Genomic DNA, 17,847 nt, shown 5'->3' on the forward strand with positions numbered 1-17,847 from the left:
CTTTCTTCATCCCCCCCCGCCAGGTTTAGGAAGGATTTTGGGAAGTTTAGGAGGAGCCCTGACCCTGGATTTGTCCACCCATCCTGCGCACCAACCTTACCTTGCTGGTGACTGTTGCGTTGGACCCCTTGGCCACCGGCGAGCTGGTGGCTTGCACGAACAGGTAATCGTTGTCCAAGAGCGGCCAGGAGCCCTCCACCCGGCACGTGTGGAAGTCATCGTGGAAGGTTCGGATGTGGGGGTCCCCAAAGGCGGCGCAGTGCTGGAACCCGGGGGGGCGGCCGTGCTTGTGGAGGAAACTGCGCTCGTAGTCGCAGATCTCGAGCGGCTCGAAGCCGCGCGCGTTGGGCGCCGGGGGCCGGGGCCGCGGCGGGGCCGTGGGCCCTTCCTTGGAGCAGTTGTTCTGGATCATGAGGTCCTCGATGCCGTGCACGGCCGAGTGGAAGGCCAGGTCGCCGCGGCAGGTGCGGGCCGTGCGGCGGGTGCACAGGGAGTAGGAGCGCAGCGCGGTGCAGAACGCGGCGCCGCGCTCGGGCCCGCGCAGGTGCAGCGTGGCCGCCACGTAGTCCGAGTTGCAACGGAGGATCTTGCACTGGGGAGAGACTGGGAGAGACCGGGGTGGCTCCTTGAGAAGTGGGGATGGGGTGGGGAAGGGCAGCCTGTCCTCCCCGTGATGGTGAAAGGGTTTTAAAATCATGGGGGTTTGGGGTTAAAAGGAAAATTAAGCTTAGTAGGACCTGGAAAGAAAAATAAATACCGTAAGTACATGAAGGACTTGTGCCTTGCTAGAACTGCACCTGTGTAGCTAGGACATCATAAATGATATAATTGTTAGACGTGATGATTGTTTAGTAATTAAATATAATTACTGTTTAACCGTAAGAATAATCATGAGAAACTGTGGTCAGGGGCCTAAGGAAGATCACGAGAAACTCATGACAGTGTATACAATAGAACAATATCAGTTTAATAATTAATATGTAAGTTCTATAACGATAGAATATAAAATATATTCAGCTCGAAAACCGTGTGGGAGTCAGATTTGGGTCTGTACCCCCGATTCCCAGAGCTCTTCATCAATAAAAGCACCTGCAGAGAATCATATCCTGTGATTCTGTGTGCTCCTGAACGCTGACACCCCCACCAGCCCTTGTGGTGTTCACATGCCCTCTGAAGAGAGAGATTCTCTCAGGATCTCCCCCTGAGAGAAACAGAGAAAAGAGAATCAAAACAATTCTTATCTCATTCACTGCTCCCTGTTGGTGCCCATTTAGAATGTAGTGCAGAGATTGTTTACCCAAAGTGATTACTTGATTGAATTCTGATAATGGTTGTTTAAGTTCATTGACCAGTTAGATCCACGTGTGGCTATCAGGGAAGAGTCACAGGTTTTCTAGTTAATAGTTAGTAATAGTTCTTTTTAGTGTAATATAGTATACTGAAGTTATAGTTTAATATAGTATAATAAAGTAATTCATTATCCTTCTGAAATCATTACAGTCCTACATATCATTCTTCCCACATCAGGGATCCAAACAGCAATAACCCCCCACCATCCAGGTTCTCATGGAGGTTCTCATGGAGATTCCTCCTGAAAGCACTTTTCTCCTGGTTTTTACGGGGAAACAACTCTGCCCACGCCGTTCCTTACCATGCCTGCAGAGGAAGAGGAGCAGCAGAGCTCGGAGGAAGAGGCCGGAGTTTTCCAGCTGCCCCGGGCTCCTACTGTGGGCAGCTCTGCCCATTCCCATCCATGCGGAGCCTGGGGGGTCTCTCACCCACCAGCAGCTCCTGGCTTCATTCGGCAGCTCCCCTGGAAGCGGAGGTGGGCTTGGAGAGACGGGACCAAGAGGGGCAGCCAATCCACCCCAGCCCTTCCAAAGGCCACCACTTGTCCCCTGGTGGCACATCCACATGGCTTTGGACACTTCCAGGGGTGTAACTCCACCTGGGCAGCCCGTGCCACGCCTCGACCACCCTTTTCATGAGGAAATTTCCCCTGATATCCAACTTAAACCCACCCTGGTGCTGCTTGAGCTGTTTCCTCACAGGGGTGGGCGTTGAGCGTTTCACTCCACCCTCGCTTTGGGGACACCACATGTGGGATCAGAGCCTGGAGCATCCCTGGGTGCCAACGACATCCTTGGACCCTCATTCCTGCTCTCCCACTGCCCCCTCACCTGTCTCAGCCTCCTGAGGAAACGATCTGGCTCCCAGCGCTGGGAGCTCCTTCCCTGCGGGCCACATGGGCGTCCTTGTCACCAGCTCTGCCCCAAGTGCCAGCCAGAGGGACCCATGGCATGAGCCAGGAAAATTCCAGCCCCTCTGGGCTCCTCCATGCTCCTGCAGCCGGGTAAAATCTGGGCTCCCAAAAATCCGGGGGCCAAGGAGAGGAGCCCCCCGTGGCTCCTCGTCCCCGGCCACCTTTGCTCTGTCCTTTCCCCTGCGGGGCAGAGCAGAGGCGGGGGGTGAAATCGATCCTTCTAAATTTAGCTGGGCTCTGATCCAGCCGGGAACAACAGCCAGAGCATGGAGAAGGTGGAGCACAGGAGCTCCAGGAGGAGGTGGGAGCCCCCAAACCCTGGGGGTTTCATAGGAGCTTCCCTGGAGCTCCGTGGGTTTTCCTCCTTGGAAACCTGTGCTGGCACCACCTGGGAGTGAACCCCCGTGGAAAAGCTTTTCCCTTTGGGATGTGTCCCCCAGGGAATGGGATGTTCCCTGACAGGGAGGACTTTTCCAGCGTTCTGTCTCACAGCCTCCCCTCCTGGGGCACAGCCAAGTCCTGAGCGCAAACACGGCACGGGCCAAAGTTGGCCAATGTCCCCAGGGATCGATGGCCAGTGTCCCCAGGGCTGGTGGCCAATGTCCCCAGGGATCGATGGCCAGTGTCCCCAGGGCTGGTGGCCAATGTCCCCAGGGAGCAACGACTGCCTGACCATGCTGCCTGCCCTCCTAAAATCCCATTTACACAGCTGCAGGAAGAAGCTGCACCAACCCCTGCTCCCTGCAAGGAGAAGGAATTGCCAGGAATGTCCAAACCTGGATTTTCCAGGTCCATCCCAGAGGCCATGGAGGAGGACTGAGGTGGGAAGTTGATCCCTCAGCATTCCAGCACCCAAAAATCCCTTTGGGGACACATTCAGGAAAGCCTTCTGCCTCCTAAACCAAGTTCCTGCTGTTTTCCACGCCTGGCTCTGCCCTGCAGGGAGCAAATCCTGGTGCCCACCTGAGCCCAGCGCTGGGACTGGGGTGGGAAAAGAATGATTTGGTAAAATCAGTGTTTTGCCAGAGAGCTGGAAGAGTGGATCCCTCTTCTTTCCAGGATGGGCCATGAGCACAGTCAATCCCAAAGGATGGACTCTTCCTTCCATGCCGTGCTTGCAAGGAAATAAATCCCATCCCTTCCATAAATAAAGGAAATATATCCCATCCTTTCCATAAATAAAGGAACTAAAATCCCATCCTTTTCATAAATAAAGGAAATAAAATCCCATCCTTTTCCATAAATAAAGGAAATAAATCCCATCCCAAGCATAAATCCCATTCCTCCATCCTCACATCTCTACCAAGAATCCAAATATTCCACTTACCCCTTCAAATGCCACGGGATGGGCAAAAAAAATCCCAGAGGAGAATCCTGGTCCTTGGTTGGGGTCTGGGAGGGGAATCCCGGCTGTTGCCAGCCGGGCTTGGAGCAGAGGGAGGAAAAAACAGCTGAAGATTCTGACAGGAGGATGGGGGAGCTTTAAAAATAGCCGGGGTGATTTTTTGGATCCCAAAAGGCAAATTCCAGTGGGGAGGGGAAGGGAGAAGGCAGGAGAGGTAAAATTTCCCAGTCCCTCCGAGCTGCCCATGCTGAGGTTTCTGCAGGGGTGGGAGAGGTTTTACAGCGATTTTTGTGAGGTTTGAGGAGAGGATCCGCGTTCAGCCGTGAAAAAATTTCCCACTGAGGTCCTTGACAGAGAAACTGTGAAAGGAAATCTGAGGGAAAATTAGAAAGAGAAAATAAGAAAGGAAGAGAAAATAAGAAAGGAAGAGAAAATAAGAGAAAATAAGAAAGAGAAAATAAGAAAGAGAAAATAAGAAAGGAAGAGAAAATAAGAAAGAGAAAATTATGAAAGATAAAATAAGAAAGAAAGAGAAAATAAGAAAGAGAAAATAAGAAATAAGAAAGAAAGAGAAAACAAGAAAGAGAAAATAAGAAAGGAAGAGAAAAATAAGAAAGAGAAAATAAGAAAGAGAAAATAAGCAAGAGAGATTAAGAAAGAAAGAGAAAATAAGAAAGAAAGAGAAAAATAAGAAAGAGAAAATAAGAAAGAAAGAGAAAAATAAGGATGAAAATAGGAAGAGAATAAGGGGAAAAATTAAGGAGAAATAAAAAATGAGAGTGAATCTGGGAAAGATGAAGATGAGGCTGGAAAAGTAGGGGTGAATATGGGAAAGTCAGGGTGAAAGGAGGAAAATCAGGATGAGCGTGGAAAAATAAGGATGGTCCGGGGAAAATCAGTATGAAAATAGGAAAAGAATAAGTGAAAAATGAGAAATAAAAAATGTCCCCCCGTGTCCCTCAGCGCACACCTGGCCCCGCCCCCACACCCCAAACCCCGCCCACTCGCTCCATATAAGGACAAAGGGGCGTGGTTTGTGTGTGGGGGTGTGGCTTACCCGCCTGCGCGGTTCGCGGCGGTGATTGGCCGGGGCGCGGTCACGTGGCGGCGGCGGGAGCGGAGCGGGCGGTGAGGGCCGGGACGGGCCCGGGGGCACCGGGAGGGACCGGAGGGGACCGGGAGGGGCCCGAGCGGCGCTGGGGACTCGGGCAGCACCTGCTGGTCCCGGGGGGGTGTCCTGTGGGAGGATCGGGGGGTTCCGGCGGGGGACAGGGGGTGCTGAGGGGAGTCAGGCCCGGCCGTCCTGCTCTGAGGGCCTTCCCCGGCTGCGGGCCCGAGGTCCCGGGGCTGCGCCCTCAGGGCTCCCCCGGACTCGCTGCCCCCAGCACCCCGTTATTCCCGCTTCTGCCCTCTCCAGCACCCCGTTATTCCCGCTTCTGCCCTCTCCAGCACCCCGTTATTCCCCATTCTGCCCTCTCCAGGACCCCCTTATTCTCCGTTCCACCCCCTCCCAACCCCCCGTTATTCCCCGTTCCGCCCCCCCAGCCCCCCATTATTCCCCAGGTAGGGATCTGGGGCAGGAGGTCTCTCTCCCTTCACCCCCCAAATCCCCTCTCTGTCTTGCAGCCCATCTCAAATCCGGGGTTCTCTCTGGATCTGGGGCAGGGGGGTCTCACCCTGCACCCCCCCCCAAATCCCCCCTTTCTCTTGCAGCCCATCTCAAATCCGGGGTTCTCTCTGGAACTGGGGGGGTCTCTCACCCTGCACCCCCGAAATCCCCCCTCTGTCTTGCAGCCCTTCTCCAGTGCCAGGTGGAGATTTTGGAGGGTCTCTCTCCCTGCACCCCCCAAATCCCCCCTCTGTCTTGCAGCCCTTCTCTGGTGCCAAGTGGGGATCTGGGGGGGTCTCTCTCCCTGCACCCCTAAACCCCCCCTCTCTCTTGCAGCCCTTCTCCAATCCAGGATCCTCTCTGGAACTGGGGGGGTCTCTCTCCCTGCACCCCCCAAATCCCCCCTCTGTCTTGCAGCCCTTCTCCAGTGCCAGGTGGAGATTTTGGGGGGTCTCTCTCCCTTCACCCCCTAAATCCCCCCTCTGTCTTGCAGCCCTTCTCCAATGCGGGGTCCCCTCCTGGCGGGGGCCATGGGGGGTCCCCTGGCCCGCACCATCCGTGCCAAGCTGACGGCGGCCCTGCAGCCCACCCACCTGGAAGTTCGGGACGACTCCCCCCTCCACGGGGGTCCCCCCGGAGCTGAGACTCATTTCGGGGTGCTGGTGGTGAGCGGGCGCTTCGCGGGGCTGCCGCCGCTGCAGCGGCACCGCCTGGTGCACGAGGCGCTGCGGGCCGAGCTGGCCGGGCCCCTGCACGCCCTGCAGGTGGTCGCCCGCACCCCCGAGCAGTGGCAGAGCGACCCCCAGAACCCCCCCGCGCCCCCTTGCCTGGGCGGGTCCAAGCGGGAGAAGCGCCGCGAGGCCCGGGAGGAGGAAGAGGAGGAGGTGGGGAAGAAGTGATGGCGCTGGGAGACGCCCAGGAACAGCGTGGGGCTGCCGGGACCCCCCCAGGAACAGCGTGGAGCTGCAAGGACCCCCCCCAAGAACAACGTGGGGCTGCAAGGACCCCCCCAGAACAACGTGGGGCTGCAAGGACCCCCCCCAAGAACAACGTGGGGCTGCAAGGACCCCCCCCCCCAGAACAACGTGGGGCTTCCAGGACCCCCCCAGGAACAGTGTGGAGATTCCAGGATCTCCCCAGGAACAACGTGGGGCTGCCAGGACCCCCCCAAGAACAACATGGAGCTGCCAGGACCCCCCCAGAAACAGTGTGGAGTTCCTGGGACCCCCCCAAGAACAACATGGGGCTCCTGGGACCCCCTCAGCAACAACGTGGGGCTCCCAAGACCCCCTCCAGGAACAAGATGGGATTCTTGGGAACCCCAAGAAACAGCATGGGGCTGCCAGGAACAGTGTGGAGTTCCTGGAACCCCCTCCCCAAGAACAGCATGGGGCTCTTGGGATTCCTACCCCATAGCACCCCCACCCTGGGGGGGCCATTTTTGGGGTGTCCTTCCCATTGAATCAATTTAAATAATTTAAATAAATGTGTTCTGTGGGCAGCAGAGTCTGGGGAATCTTTTTGGGGGGGAGGGGTGTGGAGGGAGGTTTGGGGGTAACACTTTAGTGCCTTTTTTTTTTTTTGGGATTTTTTTTTTTGTTTTTCCATTTTAATTAATTTACAAACACCTGAAACTACAGCACGGCACGACAGGACCAGCTACACCAAGGAGGGGACAAAAGCACACGGGGGTGGGGGGCTGCTTGGATTGGGGGGGGCTGCCCTGGGGCTGGGGGGGCTCCCAGGCTCTGACAACCCTGTGGGAAGGGGGCAGAGCGTGGGGGACCCCCCCAAACCCCCCAGGTTTTGAGGGGGCACAACACTGGGACCCCTCCCCTGAACCCCGATTTCTTTTGAGCACTGGGAACCCCCTTGTACCCCGATTTTTTTTTTTTTTTTGGGGGGGGGGGTTAGGGGCTGTTTGTGCTTTGCAAACCGCTGGTGGTTTTGGGGTGGGGGGGATGGGAAAAGTGGGGGTGTTGTGGTGGGGAAGGGGTTAATAGGGGATGGGGGGGGTTGGGAGGAGGAAAAGAGGGTGCAGGAGACCCCCCCTCACCCCGCACCCCCCCCTCACCCACACCAGCCTCCCTCTAATAGGGAAAATCCTTTAAAAATCAGTTAAAAATCACTAACTGGCAGTTTTTGGGGGTCCCCCCCCTCTGCTGCACCCCAAATGAGACCAAGGATTTTTGGCTTTGGGGGGAGGGGGGGGGGGGCTGTGCTTTGCACCCCTGAAAGTTGGGCACCCAAAAATTGGGGTATCCTGGTTGGGGTGGTGGGGGGGGGGTCAAAAAATGTGCTTTAAGGGGGGGGGGGCACCCTAAAATTGTTAAGCAGCCCCAAAAAGGATTCTGCACCCCCCAAAAGGGATCTGCACCCCAATATCCTCTGCCCCCCCCCCCAAAATCCCTGGGGGTTTGGGGGACCCCTGCTGGGTGCCATTCACAAGGATGGGGAAACTGAGGCACGGGGCACTTCATCCTCCTGCTCCTTGGCTCAGCGGGGATTTGGGGGATGCACAGAGATGTGGGGGTTCAGAGGGCCTGTGTCACCCCCCCCCCCCAATGCCAGCCCCCCCACCCCCCAAAATCCTGCCCCACAGCCCCCCAGGAATGAGCAGCAACTCACAAAAAGGGGGGTGACACCAAGAAAAGAAATTGGGGGAGGAGCTGAGGGAGAGAATTGGAGCTTGAGGGAGGAATTTGGGATTTTTGGTGGGGTGGAGTTGGAGGTTTTGGAGGTACAGGGGGGATTTTTTTTTTGGGGGGGTGGGGGGGGGAAGTCCAAGTGCAAATGAAAAAGATCCCAAATGCTCCAAGAAGACGTTTCACAGTGTCTAACGCGACTAACCCCGGGGGCACGAGGAGGAGGAGGAAGGTGGGGAGGGGGAAACGCTGAATTTTGGGGGTTCCCCCAACCGAGGAGGGGGTTCCCCTCTCCCCCAAGCCCCCCCATCACTGCAGGACCTGCCCCCGTGTCTCGGGCAGTTTGAGGGCCAGGGAGCTGCCGAGGGCCAGCGCGGCCGAGGCGAAGAGGATGGGCACGGCCTTGGTGATGCCCACGAAGGACGTGAAGATGCTGATGCCCAGCACGGCTGCCAGCTTGCACAGAGCGTTCAGGAAGCCAAAGGCCGTCGTCCTGGTGAGGATGAGGAGGGATGGGTTTGGTGGGGGCAACCCCCGGAGGAAGGGGTGGGTGCCAGGCTTCATGGGGGCACCCGCGGTGGGCAGGTGGCACCACGAAAGTGGCGCCTGGAAGGGTGAAATGGGCACCTGGGATTCCTAAATGGGAGCTCAAAATATTTAAATGGGCACCCAGCACCCCAAAATAGGAATTCTAAAACTTTAAATGGGCACCCAGCACCCCAAAATAGGAATTCTAAAACTTTAAATGGGCACCCAGCACCCCAAAATAGGAATTCTAAAACTTTAAATGGGCACCCAGCACCCCAAAATGGGAACTCCAAACCCTTAAATAGTCACAAAACCTCCACCCAGCACCCAAAACTCCGCTCCTTGCACCTAAACCTCCACCCAGCACCCAAAACTTCGCTCCTTGCACCCAAAACTTCCTTCCTTGCACACAAAATCTGCATCCAGCACCCAAAACCTCACTCCTTTCACCAAAACCTCCACCCAGAACCCAAAACCTCCCACTCAGCACCCAAATCTTTGCTCCTTGCACCCAAAACCTCCTGCTCAGCACCCAAATCTTCACTCCTTGCACCCAAAACTTTGCTTCTTGCACCCAAAATCTCCATCCAGTACCCAAAACCTCCCACTTATCATCCAAATCTTCGCTCCTTGTACCCAGAACTTCACTCCTTGCACCCAAAATCTCCACCCAGCACCCAAAACCTCCACCCAGCACCCAAATCTTCACTCCTTGCACCCAAATCTTCACTCCTTGCACCCAAAATTTCACTCCTTGCACCCAAAACCTCCACTCAGCACCCAAATCTTTGCTCCTTGCACCCAAAATTTCGCTCCTTGCACCCAAAACCTCCACTCAGCACCCAAATCTTTGCTGCTTGCACCCAAAACCTCCGTGCCAGGTCCCCACCTCTTGTCAGAGGGGTACAGCTCCACGGTGAGCACGTCGAGCGCGTTCCAGGAGGCGATGCTGACCCCGCCGAAGAGGCAGAGCAGCGCGATCATGGCAGACTCGCTGTTCCCGAAGGACAGGAAGAAGCAGCTGACGCAGGACATGACGCTGGAGCCGGCTGGGGGGACACGTGGACACGTCAGAGCACAGGGAAACCGAGGCACGAGTTGGGAGATCCCAAAGGGGAGAGAGGGAGATGGGGCTGACCCACCAGGAGGTCCCCAAGAGGTCACCAGAGATGGAGGTGACCCAGCGTGACCCACCAGGAGGTCCCCAGGAGGTCACCAGAGATGGAGGTGACCCAGTGTGACCCACCAGGAGGTCCCCAGGAGGTCACCAGAGATGGAGGTGACCCAGCGTGACCCACCAGGAGGTCCCCAGGAGGTCACCAGAGATGGAGGTGACCCAACGTGACCCACCAGGAGGTCCCCAAGAGGTCACCAGAGATGGAGGTGACCCAACAGGCGGGAGGAGGATCAGGAAAGTCCCCAGAGGGGTGATGGAGGTGGGGTGACCCAGCGGCGTGAAGGTGATGGTGATGAAGTGACCCAACGGGCGGGAGGAAGATCAGGAAAGTCCCCAGAGGGGTGATGGAGGTGGGGTGACCCAGCGGGGTGAAGGTGATGAAGTGACCCAGCAGGTGGGAGGTGGGTGAAGAAGATGGAGAGCCTGAAGGCACCTCCAGGAGCCCCCAGCCCCACCAGGCTGCCCCGAGCCCGTCCCGCCGCCCACCCAGCATGCGCAGGCGGCCGATCTTGTCCATGAGCAGGGCCGAGACGATGTTCCCGGGGAGCACGGCCAGGGTGCCCAGGAAGCTGACAAAGTAGATCATGTAGGCGTTGTTGTCGTCGCTGAAGTCCAGCTGGCAGCCCTCCTTGTTGTGCAGGAACGTGCTGTTCAGCACCCGGCTGTTGATGAACTTGTACTCGAAGAGATCTGGGGGCACAGCGGGGCCGTGGGGGTCACCCCAACCTCCGTGCACCCCCCTCCCGCCCCACCTGCTGGGTGTCCTAGGTTGTAATATTGGGGTGTGTTCCATTACCACCTCGAGCTGCAATTCCTTTTTTTTTCCCCTTATCTCATAACTCAGAGATAAGTCCCTCGAGGAGGACCCAGTTCTTCTAGCCACATGATTGATAAGATCACAATGTTGTCTTGTGAGGCTCCGCCCAGTGGGAGGAGCCAAATTATGTCCCTCCAGGAGGACCCCGTTGTTCCTTTGTTCCTTTAGCCACATGATTGATAAGATCACAACGTTCTCTTGTGAGGCTCCGCCCAGTGGGAGGAGCCAAACTATGCCATCAAGGATATAAATGGGGTTGTGCAGACAGCAAATAAATCCCCTCTTCCAAGTGGAACAGTTGAGACCTTCTCTGCTCTGGACCTCCAGAGGGAAACTCCATCAGTCTGCAGGAGCACTGCTTGGACAGAACTGTATCTGCCACCACCACCCCAGCGAGTGTCAGGCTGCATCTCCAACTCTGTCAGTTGTTCTTCTTTTGTGCTGTTGTATGTATTTTGTTCTTTGTTCCCTTTTTCCTAATAAATTGTATTTCTGACTCCGAGCCTCTCACTGGTTTTGCTTTTCAAACCAAGACATGGGCCGAGCACACCTCCACCACCCCCTTGAGGACCACATTACCTCTACCACCCCAACTCCATCGTGCCGCTGGGGGCTTTCCTGACCCTCCTCCAAGCTGGTGGCTCACCCCCATCTCCATCAAAACCCTGGTGGGTGACCCCCTGAGTGGACGCGGGGATCCCATTGCCCCACCTGTGTTGTAGAAGACGGTGGAGATGAAGGTGCAGTTCTTGAAGAAGGTGTTGCTGGAGGTGATGTCCTCGAAGTAACACTCCTCAAAGAGCGAGTCCTCGAACGTCACCGACTTCATCTTCAGCCCGATGAACCTGCACGGGGTGGGGGACAGGAGGGGGACCCCAGATGAGCAGCCCCAAGCTCAGCAACCCCAGGCTCAGCCTCCCCTCCTCACTCACTTGTCGTTGAAATACTCCCCACCACGGTGCACTTGGTTCTCCAGGGTGAAGTTGAAGGTGAAGTGCCGGACCTTCTCGCGCGTGAAGAGCTTCGTGCGCGACGCGTACTCGATGCTCTGCAGGTGCTTAATCATGTCCGGGAACCACACGGTGAGCCCGTAGTAGCTGCGGGGACAGGGGTGAGCGGGCACCACACACCCGGGTGTGCCAGAGCTGGCCCAGGGCTGCCAGGGCCAGCCCTGAGCTCCCAGTGCTAGCCCAGTGGTGCTGGTTCCATCCCATCCCGCTTGGTGCTGCCCCGACCCACCATTGATCCCATCCCATGGATCCCATCCCATCCCATCAATCTCATCCCATCCCATGGATCCCATCCCATTCCATCCCACTGATGCCATCCCATCCCATGGATCCCATCCCATCCCATGGATCCCATCCCATTGATCCCATCCCGTCAATCCCATCACATCTCATCCCATGGATCCCATCACATCCCATTGATCCCAGCCCATCCCATCAATTCCATCCCATCCCACTGATCCCATCTTATCCCATGGATCCCATCCCATTGATCCCATCCCATCCCATCCCATGGATCCCATCCCATGGATCCCATCCCACCCCACTGATCCCATCCCATCCCATCCCACCCCACTGATCCCATCCCATCCCATCCCATCCCATGGATCCCATCACATCCCATCAATCCCATCCCACTGATCCCATCTTATCCCATGCATCCCATCCCATCCCATCCCATCCCATCCCATCCCATCCCATCCCATCTTGTCCCATCCCATCTCATCCCATGGATCCCATAACATCCCACAGATCCCGTTTTATCCCATGGATCCCACCCCACCCCGTCCCACCCCGCAGCACCTGAAGGACATGGTGAACCACACCGCCATCATCATCAGCGTCACCCGCCGGTACTCGGGCACGAAGCACTGCTGGAAGTTGCTCCAGACCTGCAGAGGGACATGGGAGGTGACAAGGACATGGGAGGTGACAGGGGGCACAGGGACCCCTGGGTGGCCCCGGCCTCACCTGCTGGGACAGGTTGAGGCATCGGACCAGCCAGCGCCGGTACCACGTCCCGGTGTCCGACTGGATCTCGATGAGCTCGTCCTCCCGCTTGATGGTCTTGATGTGGGTGACCTGTGGGTGGGACAGTTTGGGGACACCAGGAAGCAGTGCCTCGTGCCTCAGTTTCCCCGCCTGTTACAGCAGCACCACATTCCCCAGGTGATGCTCTTCCCGGAGGTGGGAATTGCACCCCTGTGCCTGGAGGACACCCAGGGGACCCCAGGGCTGAGCTCTGGGGGGTCCTTACCGAGAAGACCCTCTCAGGGTGGCCCTTGGCCCTCATGTTGGTGTCATGGACCTGCTTCAGCACCATCCAGGCCTCGTCGTGCTTCCCGTTCTGTGAGGGCAGCAAAAAGTCACCCTGGGACACCCCGGAGCTGGACCCTGACCCCCCATCAGCAGTCTGGGTTCCACCACCCACCTGGGTTCTGCCACCCAGCCGGGGATCCCTCCACCGTCTTCATCCCTCCACCATCTTCATCACCACCTTCATCACCTCATCATCCCTCTGGGGGGGTCCCATCACCCACTTGGGGGTTCCTGCCCACTCCCACCCCTCTCCAAAACCCACCTGGGGCTTCCTGTCCAGACCTCACCACCCCCTGTCTGTGTTGTCCCATCTCCACCCCTACCCGGGCGTCCCTTCCTCGAGGGGACCCCCACTCCAGGACCCTGCTGCACCCCAGATTCCCCCCACGGCCCCCCCAGACCCCACCTCAAGGTAGAAGCGTGGGCTCTCCGGCATGGTGGTGAGCGCCCCGATGGCGAAGACCGAGGGGAAGGCGCAGACGAGGACGAAGACCCTCCAGCTGTGGAATTGGTACGCGGAGCCCATCTGGAAGCTCCAGCCTGGACAGGGACAGGACACGGCGGTGGGGCCGAGCCCCGGAGCACACCACACGTGCCACCAGCCCAGGGCTCCTACCGTAGTGGGGGATGATGGCCCAGGCCATAGCGGAGGCGTAGATGCCCCCGATCATCCAGAACATGCAGAGCCAGCTCAGGTGCTCCCCGCGCTTCTCCTGCGCCAGGAACTCCGAGAAGTAGGAGAAGACGATGGGGATGGAGCCGCCGATGCTGGGGACGGAGGGGAGGGAGCGGCATCACCCCCCCGCCCCACGCCCCACGGTGCCACCCCCTGCTCCGGGGGTCCCCGCGCGGCCGGGCCCCCCTTACCCCACGCCCGAGAGCAGGCGGCAGAAGAGGAAGGTGCCGTAGCCCTGGACGAAGGAGGAGAAGAAGGCGAAGACGCTGTTGACGGAGAGGGAGATGAGGAGGCACTGCCTTCGGCCCAGCCGGTCGGCCAGCCCGCCCCACACGAACGCGCCCACCATCATGCCCAGGTACACGATGAGGCCTGGCGAGGGGGACACGCAGCGAGGTCAGTCCTGGGGGACACAGGGACCTGCACCCCGAGTCACCCGGAGGAGGGAGAGCATCCTCGGCACTGGGGGAGGGCAGCGGGCAGGGACCCCCTCCCCAAAACGCTGCGTCCCCTTGAAGGAAGGGACAGGATCCCGCGTTGTCCCCCTGCTCCGCTCAGGGACTGGGGGGGCAGAGGTACCCCCAGGACCCCCACAGCCAGCCCCTCCCCCTGTCCCAAGGTTGCCAAATCTCAGGGATGGGGGGCACTGATGTCCCCTGGGATTTGGGGGGGTTGTCAGGCTCTGGCAGGCATCACAGAGAAGGGGGAAAGCAACAGGACAAAGCCCCCCACAGCCCCCCAAACCCACTCTCAGCATCCACTAGTCAGCCCAAGTTTCTGAGCTCGCTCCCCTCACCATTGCTCATGTGGGGACCAGTGTAGGACTGGGAGGAGGATGGTGGGAGCCCTCACCAGGGTGTCCTTCACCCCTCCTTGCCCCCACATCCCTTCCTGGACCCCACATCCCACGGCCTCCCAATTCTCCCTGTGTTCTTCCACAGCCCTTATGACCCCCCAACATCTCCCCAAGCCCCCCACGTCCTCCCCCATCCCCAGCTCCGTGTCCCCACCCTCCCGTGTTCCTCTGCCCCCCCAACATGTCCTCATGTCCCCCTACATTCCACACATCTCTCCGTATCCCCACACCTCCCCACACCTCCCAGTGCCCCTCCGTGCCACCCTGCCCCTCTGACCCCCCTACCCACCGCTCCCACATCCCCCTGCCTGCCCCCCGTGCCCCTCTCCTCACCCAGCATGCCCTTGTTGGAGTCGGAGAGGCACATGTCCTTCTCGGCGCTGGGCAGGACGAAGCCCACCACAAAGACCTCAACGCCGTCAGCCATGAGGGCCAGGCCCAGGACAAAGTAGAGGGTCCACTGGAAGCGGCCGTGGCCGCACTCCTGCAGGATCAGCTCGTACTGCTGCGCCAGCTCCTCCCGGTCCTTCCTCCGCTGCCCCTCGCCGTCGTCGAAAGCGCCGGCGGCCGCCGCGGCCCCCAGGCGCTCCCCCCCTTTCAGCGACTCCTGCCGGGGGATCCCTTGGTACTCGCCCTCGTAGATCTCGTCCTCCTCGTCGTGGCCTTCCGTGGCGTCGCTGGACACCCCCTCCTCCTCGTTGGCCCCCTCGCCCCCTCGGTAGTAGCCGTCCTGGGGCGCGTAGTCTTCGTCATCCTCCTCCTCCTCGAAGCGGGAGTAGGAGCGCCGGGTGTACTCGTCCTGCACTCGGTCCATGCCCCGGCTCACCTTCTTGGCCGCGTGCTTCTTCACCTCCTTGGCGATGTCCTTGGCGCCGCGGATGAACGCGGTCCGGTCCCGGAACGACTCGTCCATGGTGCCCTTGGGCTGGCACGGGGCGCTGCGGGTGGACGGGGGGTGGTCTCTGCGTCGGGGGCTGCGCCCTCAGGCCCGGGGTGAGGGGAGAGGGGTGATGGAGCTACCCATCCGTGGAACGGGCTGTGGGAGGACCCTGGATGCCAGCCTGGACCTGGGGAGCCCAGACAAAACCAGGCTGAGCTTGGGTGGTAGCAGCCCTGCGTGCCACCTCGCGCTTTTTCTCCGTCTCGGATGGAAACAGGAGGATTTGGGGACCCCCCCCCGGTGAAGCGGCAGGAGGGGGCTGGACTGGGGACGGGCTGAGAGACGCTGGCTCCATACCAGCCCCCGTCCCCTCACCGGGGGGATTCCAGCTGCCCCAGCTCACTGGGACCCCCCAGTCCCCCTGGATCCATCCCTTCTGCGTTCATCCCAAAGCACAGGGGGAGCTGGGGGGGACATCAGGGACACGGCTGCCCCTGAGCATCCCCAGGGCTGCAAGTCACCCCAAAAAAACAAGGCCATCAGCACGTCTGGACCGAAGCTCCCCATTTCCTTGGGCACCACAGGGAGGATGAGGGAGGTCAGCCCCTGAGGGCATGGAGGTCCCTCCCAGCACTGCCCTGGCTGGGTGGCTCAAGGTACAGGAGCCCCTTGGGGGGTCCCTCGAGTGACAGTGACCCGTGCGTGCCAGGCCACGCTCACTGCAGGATTTACTGCGGGAGACACCAGCACCGACCCAGCCAAAGGGGGTTGGGGGTACCACGAGTCCCCTGGGGGGAGAAGAATCCCTGGGGGTGGCATCTCCTTGTCCCCTCACATGCCAGCATCCCACACCCCAGCGTCCCCACACCCACTGCACAGAGCCCGGCTCAGCTCGTGACAGGGATGGAGCCCCCCAGCCCGATGCTGCTGCTCCACCCTCAGGGGCCGTCGTGACCCTCCCCACCTCCCCCTCCCCAAAAAATGCTATTTTTAGAAGGAGCTGCGGGCAGAGGGACGCAGCCGGCGACGTGTCCCCCCCCTGCCCAGCGAGGGGACAGGGCACGCAGGGACGCTAAATTTAGCCCTTCGGAAACCCTGCAGAGAGGGGGGCTGCGGCAAGCACGGGTCCCAATTCCCGAGCAGAGGCAGGTTTTACAGGATAAAATGGCAAATTCCCCCCCATGTCCTCCCCTCTGGCTGCGGGCAGACCCCAAATCCCCTCCCCGGGGGTCCCGTGGGCCTGTGAAGCTCCTGATCCATGACCAAGGTCATTTTGCTCCAGCCAGGCTTGCGGTTCCCTTTGGAACATCCCCGTGTGGGGCTGGCATTGCACAGAGCAGGAGGTATTGGGGGGCCGGGAGGAGGAATGGGGGAGCAGGGAGAGGCTGGGTGCACGGTGAGGAAGAGGATGGGCCGGGGAGCAAGGTCACGGCTGGCTCGGTGACAGAGAGCGGCCGTACAAACCGGGCAGCCCGGAGCGGCCGAGCCGACGCCAGGAGCCAGAGCTGCCTGAGATCAGGGGTCGGATCCCACAGGAGAGCCAGAAATCCCACAGAGCACAGTCCCTGAAATGCGGGAGCCAGGGGGGTCCCCCCAAAAAATGCCCATCTGGGGGCTGAACACGCCGCTGGCCCTGCAGCCCCGTCGTGGCGTTGGACAGCTCTGCACAAGGTTATCGGGTCTGGATCCGTCTCCTCCTGCCACGCATCCAAGCGCAGCCGAGGATGGATGCAACCGTGCACCCCAAAACCCCCGGGAGTCCCACACTGGGGGGCTGCATCCCCCCCCAAAACCCCCCCAGCCTCCCTGCGGAACGCCAGGAACGCCAGGAACATGGCGACAAGGGGGAAGAGTTGGGAATCGCTCGTGTCCAAGGTCACCCCCCAACATCTCCCCCTGCTACCCCTTCCCCAAAAACCCCCCCCGGTTCCCCCTTCCCGTCCTTGCGGCGAATTCCCGATCCCCTCCGGCTGCTCTGCGGCCACAGGCACGGGGGGGGATGAGAGGAGCCCCCAAAAACGCACATCCAAAGGCAGAGCTGGGCTCTGGAGAAGGTTTTCCAGGACAAAATGGCCACAGCAAGTAGGAAAACGAACCCCGAATCCATCAGCGGCTCCGAGGACGCCGATTAACGCCGCGGGGAGGGGGGATGCGGGCTATAAACCCGTTTTGTTCCTGCTTACCTGGCTCAGCCCTCGCCGCGCTCCAGCTCCTTCCCGGCGCCGGCGAGGGGGATGCTCCGGCGAGGAAGGATGCTCGGGAAGGGATAACGGAAAGAGGATGCTCCGGCAGCGAAACGGCGCGCCGGCAGCTCCCGGGTACCAGCGCTACCGCCGCAGCCTCCGCCGCGCACCGGGAGCGCTGGGAGAGTCCATCGGCGCAGCACCGGGAAGGGAGGGATCAACCACGGCACGCCGAGAACCGGGGGGGGCTCGGCGGGGGCGGGGGGCTCGGCCCAGCGGGGAGGGGGCGATGGAGCTGCCGGGATGAGCGAGCGGAGTTCCCGCGGGCTCGGGGCTCCCGGCACGGAGCCGCCGGGATGGAGCCGCTCCGGAGGCTGCGGGCGGCGGGGGGCGGCGGGTGGGACGGGGGGCGTGAGGCAGGGCCCCCCCGGATCCCGCGGAGCAGCTCAGCCCGCCCGCCCCCGCCACGGCTGAGTCACGGCCTCCGCGGGGCTGGATTGGGATTTTTTGGGATCAAATCGGCTGGCCAGGCTCGGCCCCT

The 17,847-nt window shown here is 59.8% G+C and overlaps 3 protein-coding genes across 3 annotated transcripts; 1 reads left to right on the forward strand and 2 right to left on the reverse strand.

The window, feature by feature from the left end:
• Nucleotides 1–46: 46 nt before the first annotated feature.
• On the reverse strand, nt 47–2,472 carry HJV (hemojuvelin BMP co-receptor). Its single transcript, XM_077789313.1, has 3 exons — nt 2,181–2,472; nt 1,652–1,813; nt 47–603 (listed from the first exon to the last, which is right to left on the reverse strand). The coding sequence occupies exons 1-3, from the start codon at nt 2,245–2,247 to the stop codon at nt 47–49; spliced, it is 786 nt and encodes a 261-aa protein (XP_077645439.1). The 5' UTR covers nt 2,248–2,472.
• Nucleotides 2,473–4,693: 2,221 nt separating this feature from the next.
• On the forward strand, nt 4,694–6,718 carry BOLA1 (bolA family member 1). Its single transcript, XM_021542077.3, has 2 exons — nt 4,694–4,736; nt 5,711–6,718. Exon 2 carries the CDS (start codon nt 5,721–5,723, stop codon nt 6,114–6,116), a length of 396 nt encoding a protein of 131 aa, XP_021397752.3. The 5' UTR covers nt 4,694–4,736; nt 5,711–5,720; the 3' UTR covers nt 6,117–6,718.
• A 1,133-nt stretch (nt 6,719–7,851) lies between these two features.
• SV2A (synaptic vesicle glycoprotein 2A) lies at nt 7,852–17,538 on the reverse strand. The gene is made up of 13 exons (XM_021542113.3): nt 17,307–17,538; nt 14,577–15,310; nt 13,579–13,759; nt 13,328–13,479; nt 13,118–13,251; nt 12,650–12,739; nt 12,364–12,474; nt 12,196–12,284; nt 11,317–11,481; nt 11,096–11,229; nt 10,054–10,257; nt 9,280–9,439; nt 7,852–8,355 (listed from the first exon to the last, which is right to left on the reverse strand). The coding sequence occupies exons 2-13, from the start codon at nt 15,154–15,156 to the stop codon at nt 8,172–8,174; spliced, it is 2,184 nt and encodes a 727-aa protein (XP_021397788.1). The 5' UTR covers nt 15,157–15,310; nt 17,307–17,538; the 3' UTR covers nt 7,852–8,171.
• Between the last annotated feature and the right edge of the window lie 309 nt (nt 17,539–17,847).

Source organism: Lonchura striata, chromosome 33 (genome assembly GCF_046129695.1).
Source record: "Lonchura striata isolate bLonStr1 chromosome 33, bLonStr1.mat, whole genome shotgun sequence".
Classification (NCBI taxonomy): Eukaryota; Metazoa; Chordata; class Aves; order Passeriformes; family Estrildidae; genus Lonchura; species Lonchura striata.